General features: G+C 39.9%; 2 protein-coding genes across 2 annotated transcripts; one reads left to right on the top strand and one right to left on the bottom strand.

Moving 5' to 3' along the window:
- The first annotated feature begins 1,005 nt into the window (after positions 1-1,005).
- LOC137890687 (angiopoietin-related protein 4-like) lies at positions 1,006-4,216 on the top strand. The gene is made up of 7 exons (XM_068734860.1): positions 1,006-1,534; positions 1,728-1,838; positions 1,983-2,073; positions 2,587-2,700; positions 3,015-3,110; positions 3,212-3,499; positions 3,606-4,216. Exons 1-7 carry the CDS (start codon positions 1,040-1,042, stop codon positions 3,785-3,787), a joined length of 1,377 nt encoding a protein of 458 aa, XP_068590961.1. The 5' UTR covers positions 1,006-1,039; the 3' UTR covers positions 3,788-4,216.
- Positions 4,217-5,398: 1,182 nt separating this feature from the next.
- LOC137890686 (dipeptidyl peptidase 9-like) lies at positions 5,399-17,848 on the bottom strand. The gene is made up of 21 exons (XM_068734859.1): positions 17,687-17,848; positions 16,158-16,248; positions 14,795-15,039; positions 14,496-14,608; positions 13,945-14,118; positions 12,536-12,704; positions 12,335-12,445; positions 11,991-12,119; positions 11,617-11,678; positions 11,424-11,524; positions 11,004-11,181; positions 10,758-10,917; positions 9,771-9,850; positions 9,158-9,328; positions 8,787-8,922; positions 8,546-8,691; positions 8,231-8,377; positions 7,751-7,903; positions 7,102-7,244; positions 6,718-6,829; positions 5,399-6,516 (listed from the first exon to the last, which is right to left on the bottom strand). The coding sequence occupies exons 2-21, from the start codon at positions 16,211-16,213 to the stop codon at positions 6,424-6,426; spliced, it is 2,679 nt and encodes an 892-aa protein (XP_068590960.1). The 5' UTR covers positions 16,214-16,248; positions 17,687-17,848; the 3' UTR covers positions 5,399-6,423.
- Between the last annotated feature and the right edge of the window lie 6 nt (positions 17,849-17,854).

Genomic DNA, 17,854 nt, shown 5'->3' on the forward strand with positions numbered 1-17,854 from the left:
TGCGATAAACAACAACATTTAATATCAGTGTTTCATTTGTTGTTGTTTACCATTCAACAAAACTAAACAATTTTGACTTTTTTTTAAATCAATCTGAATTTCCACCCAAAACATACCAAAATAATAAAAACTACACAGATATTTTGGTGTTGGGTTAAATCTTTTTGAATGAACTGAAATATGGAAAACACAGTAGATAAATATTGTTTTATTACAATCAGTGTGTTGGGGATGTTAAATGTGCAAAAAGTTAGAAGCAATACTTCATTAATGCAAATAGAATATGAACAAATGAACACTTGTGATATACAGGATAATTATGTTACATAGAACAACAACAATAAGCCAATTAATTGATTAGTCAGCCACTATTGAGTCATTTTTCAAGCAAAAATACCAAATATGTACTGGTTCCAGGTTCTCAAATGTGAAAATTCTTGGTCTTAGATGATAATTTGGACTTGTTGGTCAGACAAAACAAGACAATAATGTCAGCTTGTGATGTAATCTTTGCCGTTTCTGATATTTCAGAGATGGTAAATCAGTTAAGAGAAAATAATCAACAAATTAATCAATGATAATAATTAGTTTAAAAGTTTTAGCTCTACATAGAATATTTTAGTTATTTTATGGAAACTACAAAGCGCACAGCTAGAAAAAAAGACATGTAAGAAATTTAGAATAAAACTATTTTTTTGCTTTTGTCACAAACAAAAAACAAAAAATCAGAGGCAGACTTGGTAGAAAAGCTCTGTTTGAGCTTTGAAAATAAAACCATCCATGTCAAGTTCTTCCATCAGCGAGTGTTTAATCAGTAAGATCCACCTTTCATTGCATCATGATCCAAGTCTGCATAAGGGTGACTACTATGAAAGACTTTCCACGCCCCCAGCCTCCCGTCATCCCACCTCCAAGCTCTAAAAGCCAATCAGAAGAGCCCTCTGCTGCAGCACTGAGCTATAAAAATCTCTCAGTGCTGTTCAGAGACAGACATCCAAACCAGCTTTCATACTGACACAGACTCCCAGCGGACACAAAGATGAATATGCCACAGCTTCTCATCCTCCTGTTGACCATTTTGGTGCACGCAGCAGTCGCTTTCCCCACAGACAGAAGAGCCCAGCCTGGCCAGGACAAACACGCCTCCTGGGACGACATGAACGTTTTGGCTCACGGCCTCCTGCAGCTGGGCCAGGGTCTGAAGGAGCATGTGGACAAGACCAAAGCCCAGATGAGAGACGTCAACGCCAAACTGAAGGCCTTCAACGGCACGGTGGTTGAACTGGAGAGGAAGCAGCAGGAGCAAGATGAAGCTCTGAAGGCAAGAAGCAAAGAGGTGGAGGAGGAGAGAGAGAGAGAGAGGCTGGTGGCAGAGCTGACTGAGGAGGTGAGAGTGAGGGTGGAGGAGGTGAAGACACAGAGCGAGGACATCCACACCAGGATGGACAGACTGGAGGAGAAGGTGGATGAGGTTCTCAAAGAGCAGACACTGGTCAGCAACAACAGCGATCACACAGGAGTCTCATTTATCCAGGTGAGAAAAAAAAAAATAGAAGCATTTCTGATAACAAAATTCACTAGTGCTGGTTACAAAACACAATCCTACAGCAGCCTGTAAACTTGTTTCCCATCTAAATACCTCCATGTTGAATGATATTTTAAAACAAAGCTGTACCCCTGAAAACACAATGATGCTGTGAAGCTGACGAGACATTGTATTTTTCCAGAGACTGGTAGCGGCTCAGAACAGACGCATTGACCAACTGGTGGAGAAAATCAAGCAGCAACAAGACAAATTGGAGAAGCAGAGTCTGCACCTGCAAACACTGCAAATCAAGGTGAGCCTCGTAGGATTTAAGCCAGTGAGAGAGAACAAAACTGTGACTTTTCAGCTGCAGGATGATCCCTCAAACCAAAAGAATTAACAAGATGATTGTCAGTGACTAATTCTAGTTTCTTGACCCTGCTCTGTGATCCTCCAGGTCGCTCACAAGAGAGTAAAATCACACCGACGGAGAGATGAAGAGACGGCACTGAGAGGAGAGCCAGAAGAGCTGAGCAGAGACGCATCAGGTAAGAAAGTTTAAAAGTGATGGATCAAAGTCGCTCTGAGGGGAAAGAAAAAAAATGGAATGAGGAAGGATATTGAAAAGACTTTATCCAGCAGTTCAGCAAACGCCATTCAGTTTACAACCATTTGCAGAAAGAGAACATAGGAGCTATTCATTTATCCTGAAGTGACATAAGAACAACAACAAAAAAATCACCTTTGCACTCAAATTTATTACACTTGACTCGCTGGCAGAGCAGTTCACATAGAGTCCAAAGATCAGGTGAAAAAGAGGACCGCAGCTGTTAAACACACCTACTGTACTGTATGTTTGTAGGACACGGAAAGCTCAAGAAGATACAAAAAAAAAGCAGCAAAAGTGTGACATAAAACCAGATTCATCAACAGCTTTTTACAGATGTACTGATTTGAATGTCCAAAATCAAACCTGAGCCCAACTGACTGGCTCTGATGCCTCAGCCTGAACGAAAACCTCAATCATCTGATCAGTTTTCTGTGTTCTGGTTTTTCCTCAGGTTTGGCCAGTGACTGTCACGATCTGTTTGTACAAGGGCAGCGAGCCAGTGGCATCTACAAAATCCAACCACAGAGCTCCCGGCCCTTCAATGTCCTCTGTGAAATGACTTCAGGTGAGTCAAACAGGAGCTTTCCCTTCAGGTTCTCTGGTTTTAAGTATACAACAACACGGCTACACAGCTAAAGGCCGACTGTGGCAACTTTTTATACAAAAATACACCTGTCTCAACAGCTTAAATCATAAAGCAGTCTTTAAAAAACACTCCAGAGAAGAGGAGAAATTTTAGTTCAAAAGGTTGCACATATCAGCGATACACGATCCCTAAGAAATATAAACGGCTCTTACATTTTTCTATTTCCACAATACAATAAAAAGTGAAGTTTTGTGATACGCCTCTTTAGCTCAATCTTTTCTCTCTCCCTGCAGAAGGTGGATGGACCGTGATCCAGAAACGTCAAAATGGATCCAAGAACTTCAACCAGCTGTGGGAAAGCTATAAGAAAGGCTTTGGCAACCTGAATGGTAAGAAACTTGGCTCAAAGAAGTTCTTAAAATATCTGCATCACTAAACCTCAGTGAAAATTTTCAATTAAAATGAATCTTAACATTTCTCTTCCCTTCAGGTGAGTTTTGGTTGGGCTTGGAGAACATCCACTCGCTCTCCAAACAAGGCCAGTACGTCCTGCAGGTGGAGCTCTCTGATTGGGTGGGAGAGCAGCAGCAGCGGGAGGCTCGTTATCGATTCCAACTTGATGGAGAAGAGAAGAAGTTTGCTCTCCACCTGGAGCACGAGTCTTCATCTGGGGCTCAGGAGAACATAATGACAACGGAAGAATTTGGTCTTCCTTTTTCCACAGCCGACAGAGACAATGACCTCGCTGCAGATGTAAACTGTGCTGAACTGCTCTCAGGTACGAAACCTCAACACATACAAACTGAGTCTGAGTGGCTTAATACCATGAAAAATCGGAATGAAACAAAAAAATTGCTATAAAAATGCTGTTTTTTTTGTTGCAGGTGGTTGGTGGTTCAGTAGTTGTGGGGAGTCAAACCTCAATGGCAGATATCCCAGAAGGCCGAGCATGCTCAGACGGCAGCGGTCCAGAAGACAAGAGATGTTCTGGTCGTCCACAAAAGGACAAAACAAGTCTGTGAAGGCCACACTTCTGAAGATCGCACCCACCACAATAAAACAATAAGCAGATCAGTCTGCCTCAAACAGCAGAGGACCAAAGAAAACATGAATATTTAATACTAATTAATGATCTCTCCTAACAGGCACTGGATCATCAGATATTTCTATGCTGTGCCATAGGATCAATAAGTGTTCAGTCATATTGACTGTTTATTCCCTTTATAAGGGCTTCTTGAGCTTATTTTGTAATACTTACTGTATGTGTTTTAAGTAGTTCTACTTAAATACTATACAGTGTATTATCGTCATCATTTATACACTTTAAACATTTTATATTTCATTTATATGAAGTGGATGAGAATAAAGTTTTTTGAAAGTTTAATAAATCTTGGTTCTTTGTTCTTGCTTTAAGGCGTAACAGCAAACTTCTTAATAAAATGAAAAACCATACAAAGAAACACATTTTACACTTCAAGTTCTTCAAATGACTGTCTACATACATGTGAGTTACGCATTTCATAAAAATCATAATGAGTCTTTATAAAGGTCAAAATAAACCACAAACTGTACACGATTATATTGAAAACAATGCCTATTACTGGAGAATCCTACATCTGTGGTGTGATGTAAATAATGGTTAACATGAGTCGCTTGAAATCTGATTTTGAATGAATGGCTCTTAAGTGGATTCATTATTACATTACAATATTTGGCACATAGTGTTGATGTTTGTTTAAGTTAACATATTGGACAATTGGGTTGAAAATGATTTCTTTTAAACTACTGCTCCCTGCTGGGGAAATGAGAAAGACCACCGATAGTTTCAATTAAGAGACAGAAAGCTCACGAGTGTATTTTGTATCAGGATTAGATTAACGGAACAGTATCTCGCTCTCTCTAGAGTACAATGTCTCTTAAGCTGATTATCTCACTTTGTTATTAATGTGAAATGGCTTGTTGGGCCTGTGTTTTCCTTCTGTGCAATTTCTTATATACATATATGTATATAAGAAATTGTATATAAGAAATATATATATATATATATATATATATATATATATATATATACACACACATATGTATATATATACACACACACACACACACACACACACACACACACACACACACACACACACACACACACACACACACACACACACACACACACACACACACACACACACACACACACGTCTTCTTACTGCTGCTTTCCTCTATAATCTTCAACAACAACAAAAAGGCTGCATTAGGGTGATTCATATTTTTTGATTTGGGGTTCGTAATTTTGACTTTTGTGACGTCCATGTTGACATGTGCTCATAAGCTCACTGAATGTATCTCACCCCAAGAAGATATTTTCAATTCTGAGTTTGATGTAATTGGTTCATGTTGTAATTTCATCCCGTTCTGTTTCACCTCCTTTCCCCTAAACTCAAACATCAAAAGGCCTCGCACTGTTTATCTACCAACTGCCTGATGGAATATTCTGATATTTTACCCAAAAAATTATGTCTAAAATACTTTTAAAAATGTTACTTTTCATTTGGTGACAAGATAATTTTTTTTTAATTTTTTAAAAAAGTTCACTTCTGTTTATTTCTTCAATATCTGAGAGTACATTTAACCATGAACAGGTGACGGTAGCTCATCTGACAGATGTTCATCAGACAAATGCATAACAAGGCATTTTATTGTCGTAGGTCCTCAGACAGATTCCCTGATTTATACTATACGAGCAAGGCACCTCAGACTGCTAACAGTTGTGTCATACATCATCTTGTAGGTCAGTTTGTTGGCACCAAGGCAAATATATGGAATATGTGCAAAATTCCTCAGCAGCAGAAGAAAAAGAAGCTCAAAATTTAAACAAAAACAAAATTTAAGCAAGCGAGTGAAACAGCAACAGGTCGCTACATAGTTCCACCTTTTATGAATACATAAGAAGTGATACAAATATTTTTTAACACTAAGCAAAAACAAATGTGGCATGTGATTTTTTTTCTTGTAGATCTGCTTAAGTGTGGCACAGCACATAAGAAGTATTTTATGATAGCACATGAGGGCACAGAGTATACGACAAGGGGGCTTGAGAGCTTGCATGTATGCTCTTATAGAGCTTTACGTTTGCTAACATCACTCCAGTGTTTATTCACAGACACAGGACGACGATCATCAGTCGGGTCCCAGAAACATGTGAAAAGTGAGAGTTCAATAAAAAAAAGGAATTGTAAGAAAAAGAGACAGTAAAACAGAGCTGCTGGTCCACTTCTGTACTTGTTGCATTGCTGTCTATACATCAATGACATTGTAATTTTTTATATACCCCGTTTGTTCAGGATGAACGGCGCCCTCGGTTGGTTTTGGCGCTGAAAGCAATCCAGCAGATTTCCCTACATTGTAGACTACACAACTTTTTTCTCTCAGCAAGTGACTCATTTATGGTGATGCTTCTAAACTCTGTAAATTAATCTTGTCATCATTTATTGATGCTGAAATGCATCACAGCACCTTCAAGACTGACGACACAACTCTTGAGGTGTGATGAGGTATGGCATAGCTTGCGGTCAGCATAATATCATAAAATTGAGTGAAAGGAGAAGAAAATGCAGGTTTAAATAAATGGAAGAAAAGGAAAGAGGAGACAAGGAGAGGAGGTTAAGAAGCAAGGAAGGGAAGGTCAGTGTGTCGCAAGGCTTATCAGAGGTTCTGCTGCAGGAAGTGCAGCAGCGTAATCTCGTAATGTTCTCCAGACTCCGGACATCGGATGCTGTGTCGCTCGTTGGGATAAATCTGGAAAAACAGAAACAAAAATGTAATGTGTTGTAGGATGAAGGCAAAACGCATTGGCTCATGACAAAGTTGTTCTTTATACAAGTGTTGTTGGAGTTTCGGCCTCTTTAGACTTTATTAAAAAAAAATAGATTCAGACTCAGTTACACATCTTTCTCACAGACTTCACTAAAGTCAGTATAAATAAGTGAACCCTCTTACCTGCAGGTTGTAAGGCTTTCCTGCCCGGATGAGTTGAGACACCAAGAAGTTAGTGTGAAAAAAGTGCACATTCTCATCTAGAAAGCCGTGCAGGATCAGCAGTCGGTTGGGCCTTTGTTTGACAGAGAGATGCAATTCTTAGTTTCTTTGCTTTTGTTCACATATAAACATGTAGGACAAATGAAACTGATACTAACAGGAATATAGAAACTAAACTAATTGTGCACTTTGACGTCTACTTCTACATACTTCTAACTTGAACCTACAAACGATCAACAATCTGTTATTTTGTGATATTAACTGTAAAAACCAGCCTTGTTGGACAAAAGTGGCGGCTGACAGAAGGTGCCGTATAACATGATGTAATAATATGACTGCTCTCACTCATTGGGGAGTTTGTCGACATGCAGGGCGACAGAACAAGCCTCGTATCCCTTCTGGTTTTTCTCAGGCGTGTCCAAATATCGCTCTGTGTAGCCGGTGTCATAGGCCATCCACAGCGTCACTGGAGCTCCTGCAATGGCAACCTGAAAAACACAGACAGAAAGTCAAACAGAAGCATTTAAAAAAAGAAGTGTAAAATCGAATTGAATCATGACCTTAAAACTGAAAGTGAAATTGAATAATGGATTTGGAGAATTACAACACTCCTAGTCCGCTGGAAGATCTTGTGATCACCATGTCAGGCTGATTGGAAGTGTCTGATATTATGGAAAGAGTCTCGCTCTGAAAGCTCGCAAAACTTTATATTTCTCTGTAGGGTCCTTTCCATTATGTTGTCAGACACAAACAAGCACTTTTAGAGCAAGTAACGCGATAATGGTGCCGCTCGCTTGCCCTCGCAGATTGTTTTGTAGCTGCCGGTACAACAATACCCCTCAATACTGGATCAATTAAAAAAAAATTGTCCCCATTGGTCACTTAGACCAAAAAACATGGAAAATAGGGTCAAAGTCAGGCTTTAAGTCTCATACTTGCTCACTTACTGCACATCCTTTAGCATAATAAGAAAGTAAACGTTAGTGGCTTTCACCTTGAAGATGTCCGGTTTGTGGATGAGGCCCATCAGGGAGAGGAAGCCTCCATATGACCAGCCATGGATGGCAACACGACTCAAGTCCACAAACTTGTACTTTTCAGCCACGTAGTGTAAACCCTCCACCTGGTCTTCAATCTCCACCTGACCCTGATCGGAGGAGAACAGATTGGTCAGTCACCGGACATTACAATACACACATTTACTTCTGCTACAAGTTTAAAAACTGCTAAAACAAATAAACTGTAAATAAAATAAAGTGACTTAATCTTCCATTTACATTATATGTGACTTCTAACAGCATTACTACAAGCTGCATATGTTATCATATAGTAACGTGGTCATAAAACACCAACTTTCATTATCAGTAAATAACTATACTTCATCTCTAAATACTTCTTTAAGAGTAAAACATGTAAATAAAATACTCTCCATCAGTCTTTTTGGAGAGAGACGGATCATTAATGTGTTAACTACCATTTTGTCCTTCACAGCGCCTTCAAACTTGAGTCCCCGCTGACAGGAGCCTCGTCCATCGATGACCAGCACAGCGTAGCCCAGAGAAGCCAGCGTGCTCAGACGCAGGTACTTCACTCCTTTATAAGAGTTATTCACTAACTGGACCTGGAAGGACAAAACATTAAACAACTTTATTTAGGTAAAAGTACCAACAACTCCATTACAAATCAAAAATATTGCATTTTATCATTAAAATGTAATTGAAGTATCAAAAGTAAACCTCCTCTAAGTGTGCATGACATGAATCTACTGTGACAGTGGGGGAGATCAAACCTGCGGGCCACCGTAAACAAAGACGACAGTTGGGTGTTTCCTGCCGGGGACCAGGTGTTGTGGTTTGTACAACATGCCGTACAGCTCGAAGCCCGACTTCCCCGTGAAGCTAAAGATCTCTGGAGGAGTGGAGTCGGAAGGAAAACCTGGAAATGTACACAAGTCCGAACATTAACTCAGTGGATATGAGTGTAATCTTAAACAGGTGATAGCAATATTTAATCTGTTGTAAACAAAGTACCAGAGGACTCCATCATGCTCGCCCAAAACTGAGGCTCTTTGTGCAGCGGGTCGTCGTCTGAGCCCTGCAGCTTGTAGACGTGCACACAGGGTGCTGTGGTCAAGCTGCTGTAATGGCTGACAAACATGTCAAAGGTCTGTATGAAAAAAATTAAATAAAATCACACAATACAGGGTTAAATTGCATCCCTTACAATTTATATTTCAGCTGAAACCTGAATACAGGATCACAAATTGCCATTGTTTTAGTTTTTCTTAATTAAGGTTATACTCATGCCATTTTGAAAGCCGATGCAAATACTCTTATTTTGAGAGTTTTAGTAGTATTTGAGTGACGTTAGAGTTGGTCCAGGCATCACTAATGTTACATACCTGGCTCACTGAGCAGCTGTGGGAGAAGCCAGGTTTGGTGAGTCGGACAATTTCATCCGGCGAGTCGTAGCTCACAACATAAAGGTGATGCTCCAGAGGAGAGTCTTTGGTTCCCTGGAAGTAAACCAGCTTTGCTGCCTCGTCCACCCAAATCTGAGGACTTGATGAACGCTGAAAAAACAAACCAAAAAAAACACAGTGCTGGAAACAGTGTTTGTCTGTTTTGTTAAGACACAAACAAGAAAAGAAAAAAAATCAACATCCTGTTTTGATGTAGTGCTTTTTCATTTAATTGCTAAGCTTAAATATTTCTTTTGTCATATTCTTCACATTTAATAGAGACTTAGGTCAACAAAAATATGTAGTTGTAACTGACAACTACTCTTGTTTTTGGGAAATTTCCAAATTATTAAGGCCTCATAAAAATCTAATTTATTTAAGAACAAAGCCTAGAACCGTTAACTCTGCTCATGTCATATATACTGCACTTCAAGCAGAGCATCTCAAATGTTATTTTAAACTCACGTGTTCTGATGAATGGATCGCTTGTGCTGCTCTGGAATGGAAACAGTTAAATCAGCCACCTTGAACAGATATGTGGGCGGGGCTTTACCTTTGATCCGTGATTGGCCAGCACCTCCCACTCCCCACTGGTTATGGTGACCTCCTCTTTGACTGGACACTTGAAATCATCTGGTGGGAGAGAGCAATTGACTTGTTTTACAAAAAAAGGAATCATTTGGTTTTTATCAATATCATAGTAATGACCCAGCACCTCTCGGAGTAAGAAATTACCTTTTAATGAATGCTGACACAGGCATGTGTACAATTATTGTGCTACTGGATATAAGTGCTGCCTGTGACACAATTGTTGCTGCCATCCTTTTAGATGAGGTACTGGGTGGACATATTTGGTACTGCATTAGACTAGTTCTCATCATGTTTGTCAAAAAGTAAGTTGTGTGTCTCCTTTCACAACTTCATGTTGTCTTTTTCCAACATCAAGTATGGTGTGCCTCAAGGGTCAATTCCTGGGCGATGTCATCCATAAACATGACACAGATGACACATTTGTTTTAGGACCGATTTAAGATCTTGATGATAAATTTGAAGGCTCTTCGTGACATCCAGAATATATTTTTGATGAGGCCTCATAGAAACACAGATATGTTGAAATGAGTCAATGAGTTAAGGATTTGTTTACAATAATAAAACCAAAACTGAAATAAGTCCGTTAAACAAAAACTACAACAGACAACCAGTTACTCAAAATTAAACTGAAACGAAACGGGCAAAAATGAGACCAACAGAATAGAAAGTCTGAAACTGGAACTGAAAAAAACATATATGTGAAAACCAAATCAAAATGTTTTCCCCAAACCGATTGAATGAATTGGGCTTTTTGAGTTATGGTACTGTATGGCTGGGTTAAATTATAGACCAAAACTACATGGTGTTTCCTTTGACTTTTTTTTTTTAACTATAAATATGAATTAATACATGCTCGTCACTAAAGTCATTAATTTAAGTAAAGACCTCTTCTAGGGGGACACTTTGTCTGGTACACCTGAACTGTGAATGTGCTTTTTGAAGGCGTTACCTTCAGAGTGCACGTATCCTTTGGCCCAGTTGTAGCTGCCCTGCTGTAACACTGAGGTGATCTTATACAGGTGACAGAAACCAGTTTTTGATTCATTTACTGCTATGAAGCTGATCTCATCATCGCTGGTTTGGATGAACGGGTGGAAGATGTCGTGCACCTGAAAGACAAATCACGATGTGTTTTTTCCACTGAAGACTGCACTATTTTTGTACGATTTTAGAATGATGTGTTGTTGGGCCTCACGTTGATCCAGATGTCGCTGGTCTCCTGGTAGATGATGAAGGGGTGGACGGTGTCTCCGAGGGCCTCTAGGCTCTCCTGCCTGTTGGCTCCGTCCTGATGTGCAGGGATGAAGAGCACTGGAGGCAGCAGGACCAACTGGAGACGCTGCTGCCGTCGTTCCATCATGACCGCCCATGCACTGACACACAGAAAGAGGAAGAGCTGTGAGGCACGTGCAGCATAGACTTTACTTATTGTAAGTCGCTTTGGATAAAAGCGTCTGCTAAATGACTGTAATGTAATGTAATGCATAGGGACTACATGTTACTACATTTTTGGTTTTGCATTATGGCAAAGTTTAAAGACTATGAGTGGTGGTTTTAAAATGAGGTTGTGTTTTCTAGGTTATGGGAAAAAAAAACAAAAAAAAACAAAACATACTATCTGCCGTCTTTTGTCCATCCGGCTCTGGTGATATATTCAGCACTAGGGAACAGGCTGGTGAAGGGAACAGGCAGCTCCTTCTCCTGCGTGCTGACAATCTGAGGGAGGAACAACAAGAAGCTGGCATTTGAACTTCTCTCTGATGAACTTTCTGGTAAACCATGTTTTATGGCACTGAACAAGCACTTACTTTGCCAAGATTGTCTGTCCGGATTTCTGCTATTTTGAGATTAATATCCGGATTCTTGCTGCCTGAATACAAAACAAAACTTGAGTAGCGTATCAACATAATAATCCACATGATACCTTTCTGCTATAACTCTAGACTTTAGAGTTTTCTTATCTTATCTTTCTTAACGTGCTAAGACACCAGCACTTCACCATCAAAGTCAAGAAAACGCCAAGGGCAACTTAAAAAAAAACTTGCCTACTGCATATATCTATTTATCATACAAAACCAGGAAACAACAAATGCAAAATGTATAAATCAAAAGCTTTCTGTGTGTGTGTGTGTGTGTGTGTGTGTACATGTGTGTGTGTGTGTGTGTGTGTGTGTGTGTATACCTGCGCGTGGGTATCTGTAGACGTCGGTCTTACGCTCTTCCAAAGCCGGAGATGGAACATGGATGATCTCAACTTCAGACTCATCTACTTCCTCGTAAAGAATCTGTAGAGTCTTACCACCATCTGATTCTGAACCAGAGACAAACCAGTAAAGGGCGGTTTTGTTTACAGGACAAAACTGCTAGCTGGTAGGTATCAGAATTATCTTGAAAAACTTAACACAGGTGAAATCTCATATAAATACATTTGTGTTATTTAAGTATCTAATAATAATCCATCTTCATTTGATTGCCTCCTTGCTAAGAAAACTACGACAGCAATCAATGTCTGTATTTATCGCTCACCTTCACGAGCAGCTGGAGACCACCAGTATCCGGTGAAACGGTCAAACTCTTCCTGCGTGACAAAAGTGGCAACACCGGCAGATTTGGGGTCGTCTTTTGGGTTATCAATACCTACAACGTAAGCAGAGAAAAATAAAATGATGCGTGAAAACTTCAAAGTACCAGGTAAGACTCTCCAGGAACATCTGTCTCCATCCTGACCTTTGTGGCAGAAGGTGAGCCTCCTCTCTTCCCCCGTCTCAATGCTGGTCACCCAAATGTCATTGTTGTTGATGAAGCCAATGAAGTTGGGGTCCCCGGGGCAGATCTTGGGGTCCATGCGTGTGCCTGAACTCTGGCTCTTAATTTCAACAGGCCCCATGGGCGAAGTCTGCACAGACAGAGAGGTTGAAAGACATCCGAGGTCACAGCTGCTGTAGTTGCACACTTTGTCATTAACAGACATAAAAGACGTTAAAAAAAAAAAAAAAAAAAATGTTTCAGACCAATAGTGATATTTCAGAGTGCAAAAAAATCTGACCAGATATCAGATAGGCTAGAACGGTATCTAATTGTTCATACATTTCACTGAGGTATATGGTAGATGAAAGAATTTGTCTAAAAAACAAAACGCTGTATCTAATTAGTCTTTTTTTAGACATATCTTGCTGGGTTTAAATACTTATGGAACACAGAATAATGAATCATGAATAAAATAAAATCATGTGGCTATTAAACTTCTTTTGCAATTGGAAGAAGTCATCTCAAGATAAATGTATATGTGGCCAAATTGTCATGATTCGGGACTAAACCCCAAATACTCAAACAGGGGCAGAGTCACTTTCTTTTTTACTAGTCCTGTTGCCATCTTTCTCCGTTCAGCTGCCTGTTTAACCAGTAGAGACTGACCTCTGGTGGTGCGAGCTGTGATCATGAATATATCACCTCAATGCAGGATCTCTGTATTGGTTTAACAGAAAGAGGAGACCCCGTATGTTTGACTATATGGAAAATCATACCGTCGGGATTTCTAAAAACCCTGGTACATTGTAATAGCTCGATACCGTCCAAGCCTAATATCAGACTGGTATTGTTTTTAATATGATGCTACTTTCCTGTAAAACCATGTCTCTCCGAATTTGGTGGTTTTTAATTAATTTCAAGGATCCAGTTTTACCTATTCAGGTTGAGAGAATTCTCCCATTTCTTCAGCTAAATATGCAATTTCAAATTTTTGAAAAATACTTTACCTCACAGCAGAAAACAGGAATGATAAAGATCCCCTATTTTTTGTTAAGAAAGAATTCAGAATTCTGACATTTTAAGGAAATAATTAAAAATGTAACAATGAAAATAACAGCTGGCTGCTGACCAAATTGTGAACAAGATGTGTAGTGAGGGGGAATTCTACAGTTGAAAAATAAACGCATCAGTGCTCCCTGGTGGACAAACTCTGTAATAATGAAACCCTGTTTCCAAATGACCTCAACCATATCTTTGCCATTTCTGTGATGTCACTACTTGCATATGACATATAGGCCAATACAGATATAGCTGTTCAAGCCTTGAAATTGTCCTTTTAAGCCTTCTTAGTCATACTGAAAGTCTTGTTTTATTATCCTTTAACTCACAGTGAAGCTGTTGTTTCCACCGTCACGGCAATAGTACAGATTGCTGTTGGCCTGGAACAGGAAGAGGCCGCTGGGTCGGTGGTAATCATAGGAGGTGATGCCAGACACCCCCAAGCGTTTCCTCTCTCGCAGCAGCTCCTCCTCCCGTGAGAAGCCCCCGTGGTGAGGGCTGGCCTGAGGTCAGGGGTGACAGGAGGACACACAATGTGACAATTCTGGCCCGAGCAAGGTCAAAGTGGAAGAGGGCATGGAAAACAAACAGACGGTAAGAAAACATTACCAGACTTAATTTAAGAGAGAAATGCTATGTACCAATAAATAGAACCTCTTATCTGCTTTCTCTTCAGCAAAAAAACAACTTCTGTTTATGAAATCAAGTGGTTATTTGGTCTTTAGGGGAAGATTTACAACAGTAGTTTTAAGCTCCATGAGGAACGACGCTCTTATGAAAGGTTCATAATCATCCTCTAAACAATAATTCTCTTTTAAATCTGGTTTCGGATAGGCTCAATCATATTAAAGTGTCAGAGTGGGCTAAAAATCCTTCTCACCTGAAAGCGATCCAGCATCTTTTTCCATGACAAAACCAACAGAGCCTCTTTGCGGATCTTCTTGGGAATGTCCGAGTAGAGCAAAGCGTTGTCCCTGCTGGCATAAGGCATTCCTGTGAGAGCAGAGATGCTTAGTCAACAACCGAGCGACCATGTGTACGGGTCTCTGGAAATGCTATGACACACTACATCTAACTGATTGAGAGCAAAATGGTGTTACTGTACGAGTTATCTGCCTGAAAATGAATACATATTCCAACAACTGTGACAGGTTGCAGCTTTCAGGTCCCCGAGCTCACCAAGGTAGTACATGCGGTGGGAGTGCGGACTTGTCTCGTCCTTCTGGATGAACTGGAAGTCGTGTGGCGCCTTATTGATCACCACACCCGTGTTCTTGCGGCTGTTGTGGATGATCTTCCGCAGGCCGTCCCACGTATGCTTCTCCACCTGGAACTGGGTGGGATTCACATCCTCCATCTCTACCACCTCTGTGCTGTCCGAGAGCTCGTCCACCCCGGTCATCCCTGCCAGTGCCTGCCTGATGCTGGGGAAGGAAGTTGGACAAATCAGATACATCTACAGTAAATCACAACGGGAAAGTAACACTAGCAAACATGTGTGTATCTCTGATTGGGGATGGTAACTAAATCAGACGTTCAGACAGAAAACAGACTATGTATTGGTCTACTAATCATATAATGTAGGTGTTGGATAACGTGGTCAAAACATATTAAAATAAATATTTTAATGTTATTTGCCAGGTTAGCAGCGTGGCACTATGGATGGCAATGGCGATCTGTTGAATAGAGTTTGAGCGCTCACTCCAGCCATAAACGGGTGACAGACTTTGAATTACACTTTTCAATGTAGACTACATCAGAGATTATGTTGTCAGAAAATAATTCCCTACTCCACAAAAACCTTTCGGGCAATAGGGTCAATTTGGCGTTCTCCCTTCCAAATAACCCAGCAACGCAACAATCCAATCGCACACTTTAGGGTCCTCTTCAACCCGGGAACACGCACCAACATAATGGTTTGTAAGAGTGGCTTTTAACAATGAGACGGGACATGCAACATAAGTAACAGAAGCTCTGTGAGGAGAGAGAGAGGCAGCGGGGAAAAAAACAGAGTGTAGATAAATTAAGGCTTTATTTCAACAAACATGTACTGCCCCGACGGAAAAGAGAAGTTCAAATTATAACATTATCATGATGTGTTCAAAGGCAATCTTGTAAAATGTAGTTTTTCGCAATTTATAACAAATAGAGATGGAATTATGACCCATTTAACATCTTAACACTAGCTCTAAGCTGCTTTTAATATATCATCAAATCTACTAATGTCAAGATTGTTTTTCAATCAAAGCAAATATAAAAAATGAAAAACAAATCCTAATCAATTTAAATTGTGTGATTTATGCAAATAACAACTATAGATGGTGCTTTGCTGTAAATTATAGCTCAAAGACAGAAAACCGACTTATCGGTTAGTCGGCAAACGACGGAGTCTGCAGGTCCGACTTAAAAAAAACTAAACGGAATCAGCCAAGAAAATTGCAATCTGTGCACCTCTGAAAATGTTTTTAATTCAATCAAAATTAAGGAAAATTAAAAACAAATAAACATGGTTCTGACAGCTGTGGGGTTGAATGTCCCCTACCTTTCCTGGCCGTCTGCTGTTTTGTCTTCAGTTTTCAGCCTCTTTGCTCTGTGCATGAACCGTTCAACGACCCAGGACCAGCACTGACACCCTGTGGGAAACCAGGTGAACACATAAGAACTGAAGATGTCAAACAGATAAAACAAATTACACATTGCTGCATGGCAGCACCTGGTCCTACTGACAAACAGATAATTTTAACAGTGAAAACCTAGACAATGCCTTGAGCTAAGCTCACATGCAGTAAACAGTGAATCTGTTACTGAAGTGAGGGCCCTGGAGGTCTCTGTGCTGCTTCATCGTGGAGCTGCTGCTCTTCAGCCGACCACACTCACAGCTGTATGTTCCTAATATGCGGTCTCATTGAGTGTGACTCACGGCGCTCACACTTCAACGTCTGTGTCATAACTGTGGTAAATGTTACACTGTCCCTCCACATTTTACTGTAGGCCGGTCTGTTGCCCTGGGCCTAACTGGCGTGCAAAATTCTTCACAAGTTCATTCCCAGAAAACACAACAGTCGGTCCCTTCAACCAAATCATGTGTCTGACAGAAAAACAAATACAGTATTTGTAGATTTGACATGAGTAGATTAGAGTGAACTATGATACAAGGAAACAGTCTGAAAGTTCACTTCTTCATTCTTCCCAATATACAACCAGCTGTTATCACGTGACTAAAGATCCAGGTGACATGATGACAACTGTTGATGAAGGCTGTGAGATGGTTTAATGCTCCACAGAAATCTACTGAATGGGTTTCAATCTTTTAAAGTGACAAAAAAAAATATGATTTTGTTCAATTGTATTCTACGTCATGGTAGTCATTTCTTTAAGATATATACAATCCTTATACATTATATTTTAATGTGATTAAATACTGTATGAAAAAGTCGTTGGATTGTCTTTATGACCATTGACTCTATTCAGCCTAAAAGATGAGACCATGAATACATATTTGAGAAAAAGCAGTGAGATACTAATTATTCTCGATTGTTTTCCCACAAAATTCATAGTTTTGTCTTGTAAACACAACTGTGTAGGCTTTTTCAGTGAAACAGCAAACAGTGTTTTAATCGAAAGCAAAAATAAACTTCGTTCAAAGGGATAAAGGCTGAATCACCGTTGATAAGGTCCTCATGTATTCTCCCAGTCTGAGAGACATATAGACACCTCATTATCTTAACATGTAACATTATATCTCTAGCATCATCGTCTCAGTTTGTCTGTTTTTAAGCATCCAATGTTAAATCATCAATTGTAACAGACAATGAATTGCGTTAGTTTCATTTTTGACACATCCGCTAGCGTTAAAGAAGCTAACGTCCACAAAAGTTCTGACCACAGACACAGTGAGTCGTCCCCATCAAACATGACAGACCATAATTAGTCTATAACTGACATCCTGTTAACGTTATAGCTCTACGTTGCTTGGAGCTAGTCAGTTAGCCGCCCATTACCGCTAAACAGGCTAACGTACCAAAACAGGAACACATCTAAACAGACAACATTCATTCGTTTTTAGCTTACAATTTCTGCCCCAAAACCTCGAAAGCTGTTCTCCTTTTGTCGAAGAAACATCCGTGTTGGATACAACGGTCAGGATCTGAATACACTACAGAATTCAACTAACGATACTTTCTAAAGAGATGGTAGCTTAATGCTAATATGCGTACAACGCGGAAATAGCCCAAGAAA

Source organism: Cebidichthys violaceus, unplaced genomic scaffold (genome assembly GCF_023349555.1).
Source record: "Cebidichthys violaceus isolate CVI_PGR_0920_01 unplaced genomic scaffold, fCebVio1.0.p SCAF_68, whole genome shotgun sequence".
Lineage (NCBI taxonomy): Eukaryota > Metazoa > Chordata > Actinopteri > Perciformes > Stichaeidae > Cebidichthys > Cebidichthys violaceus.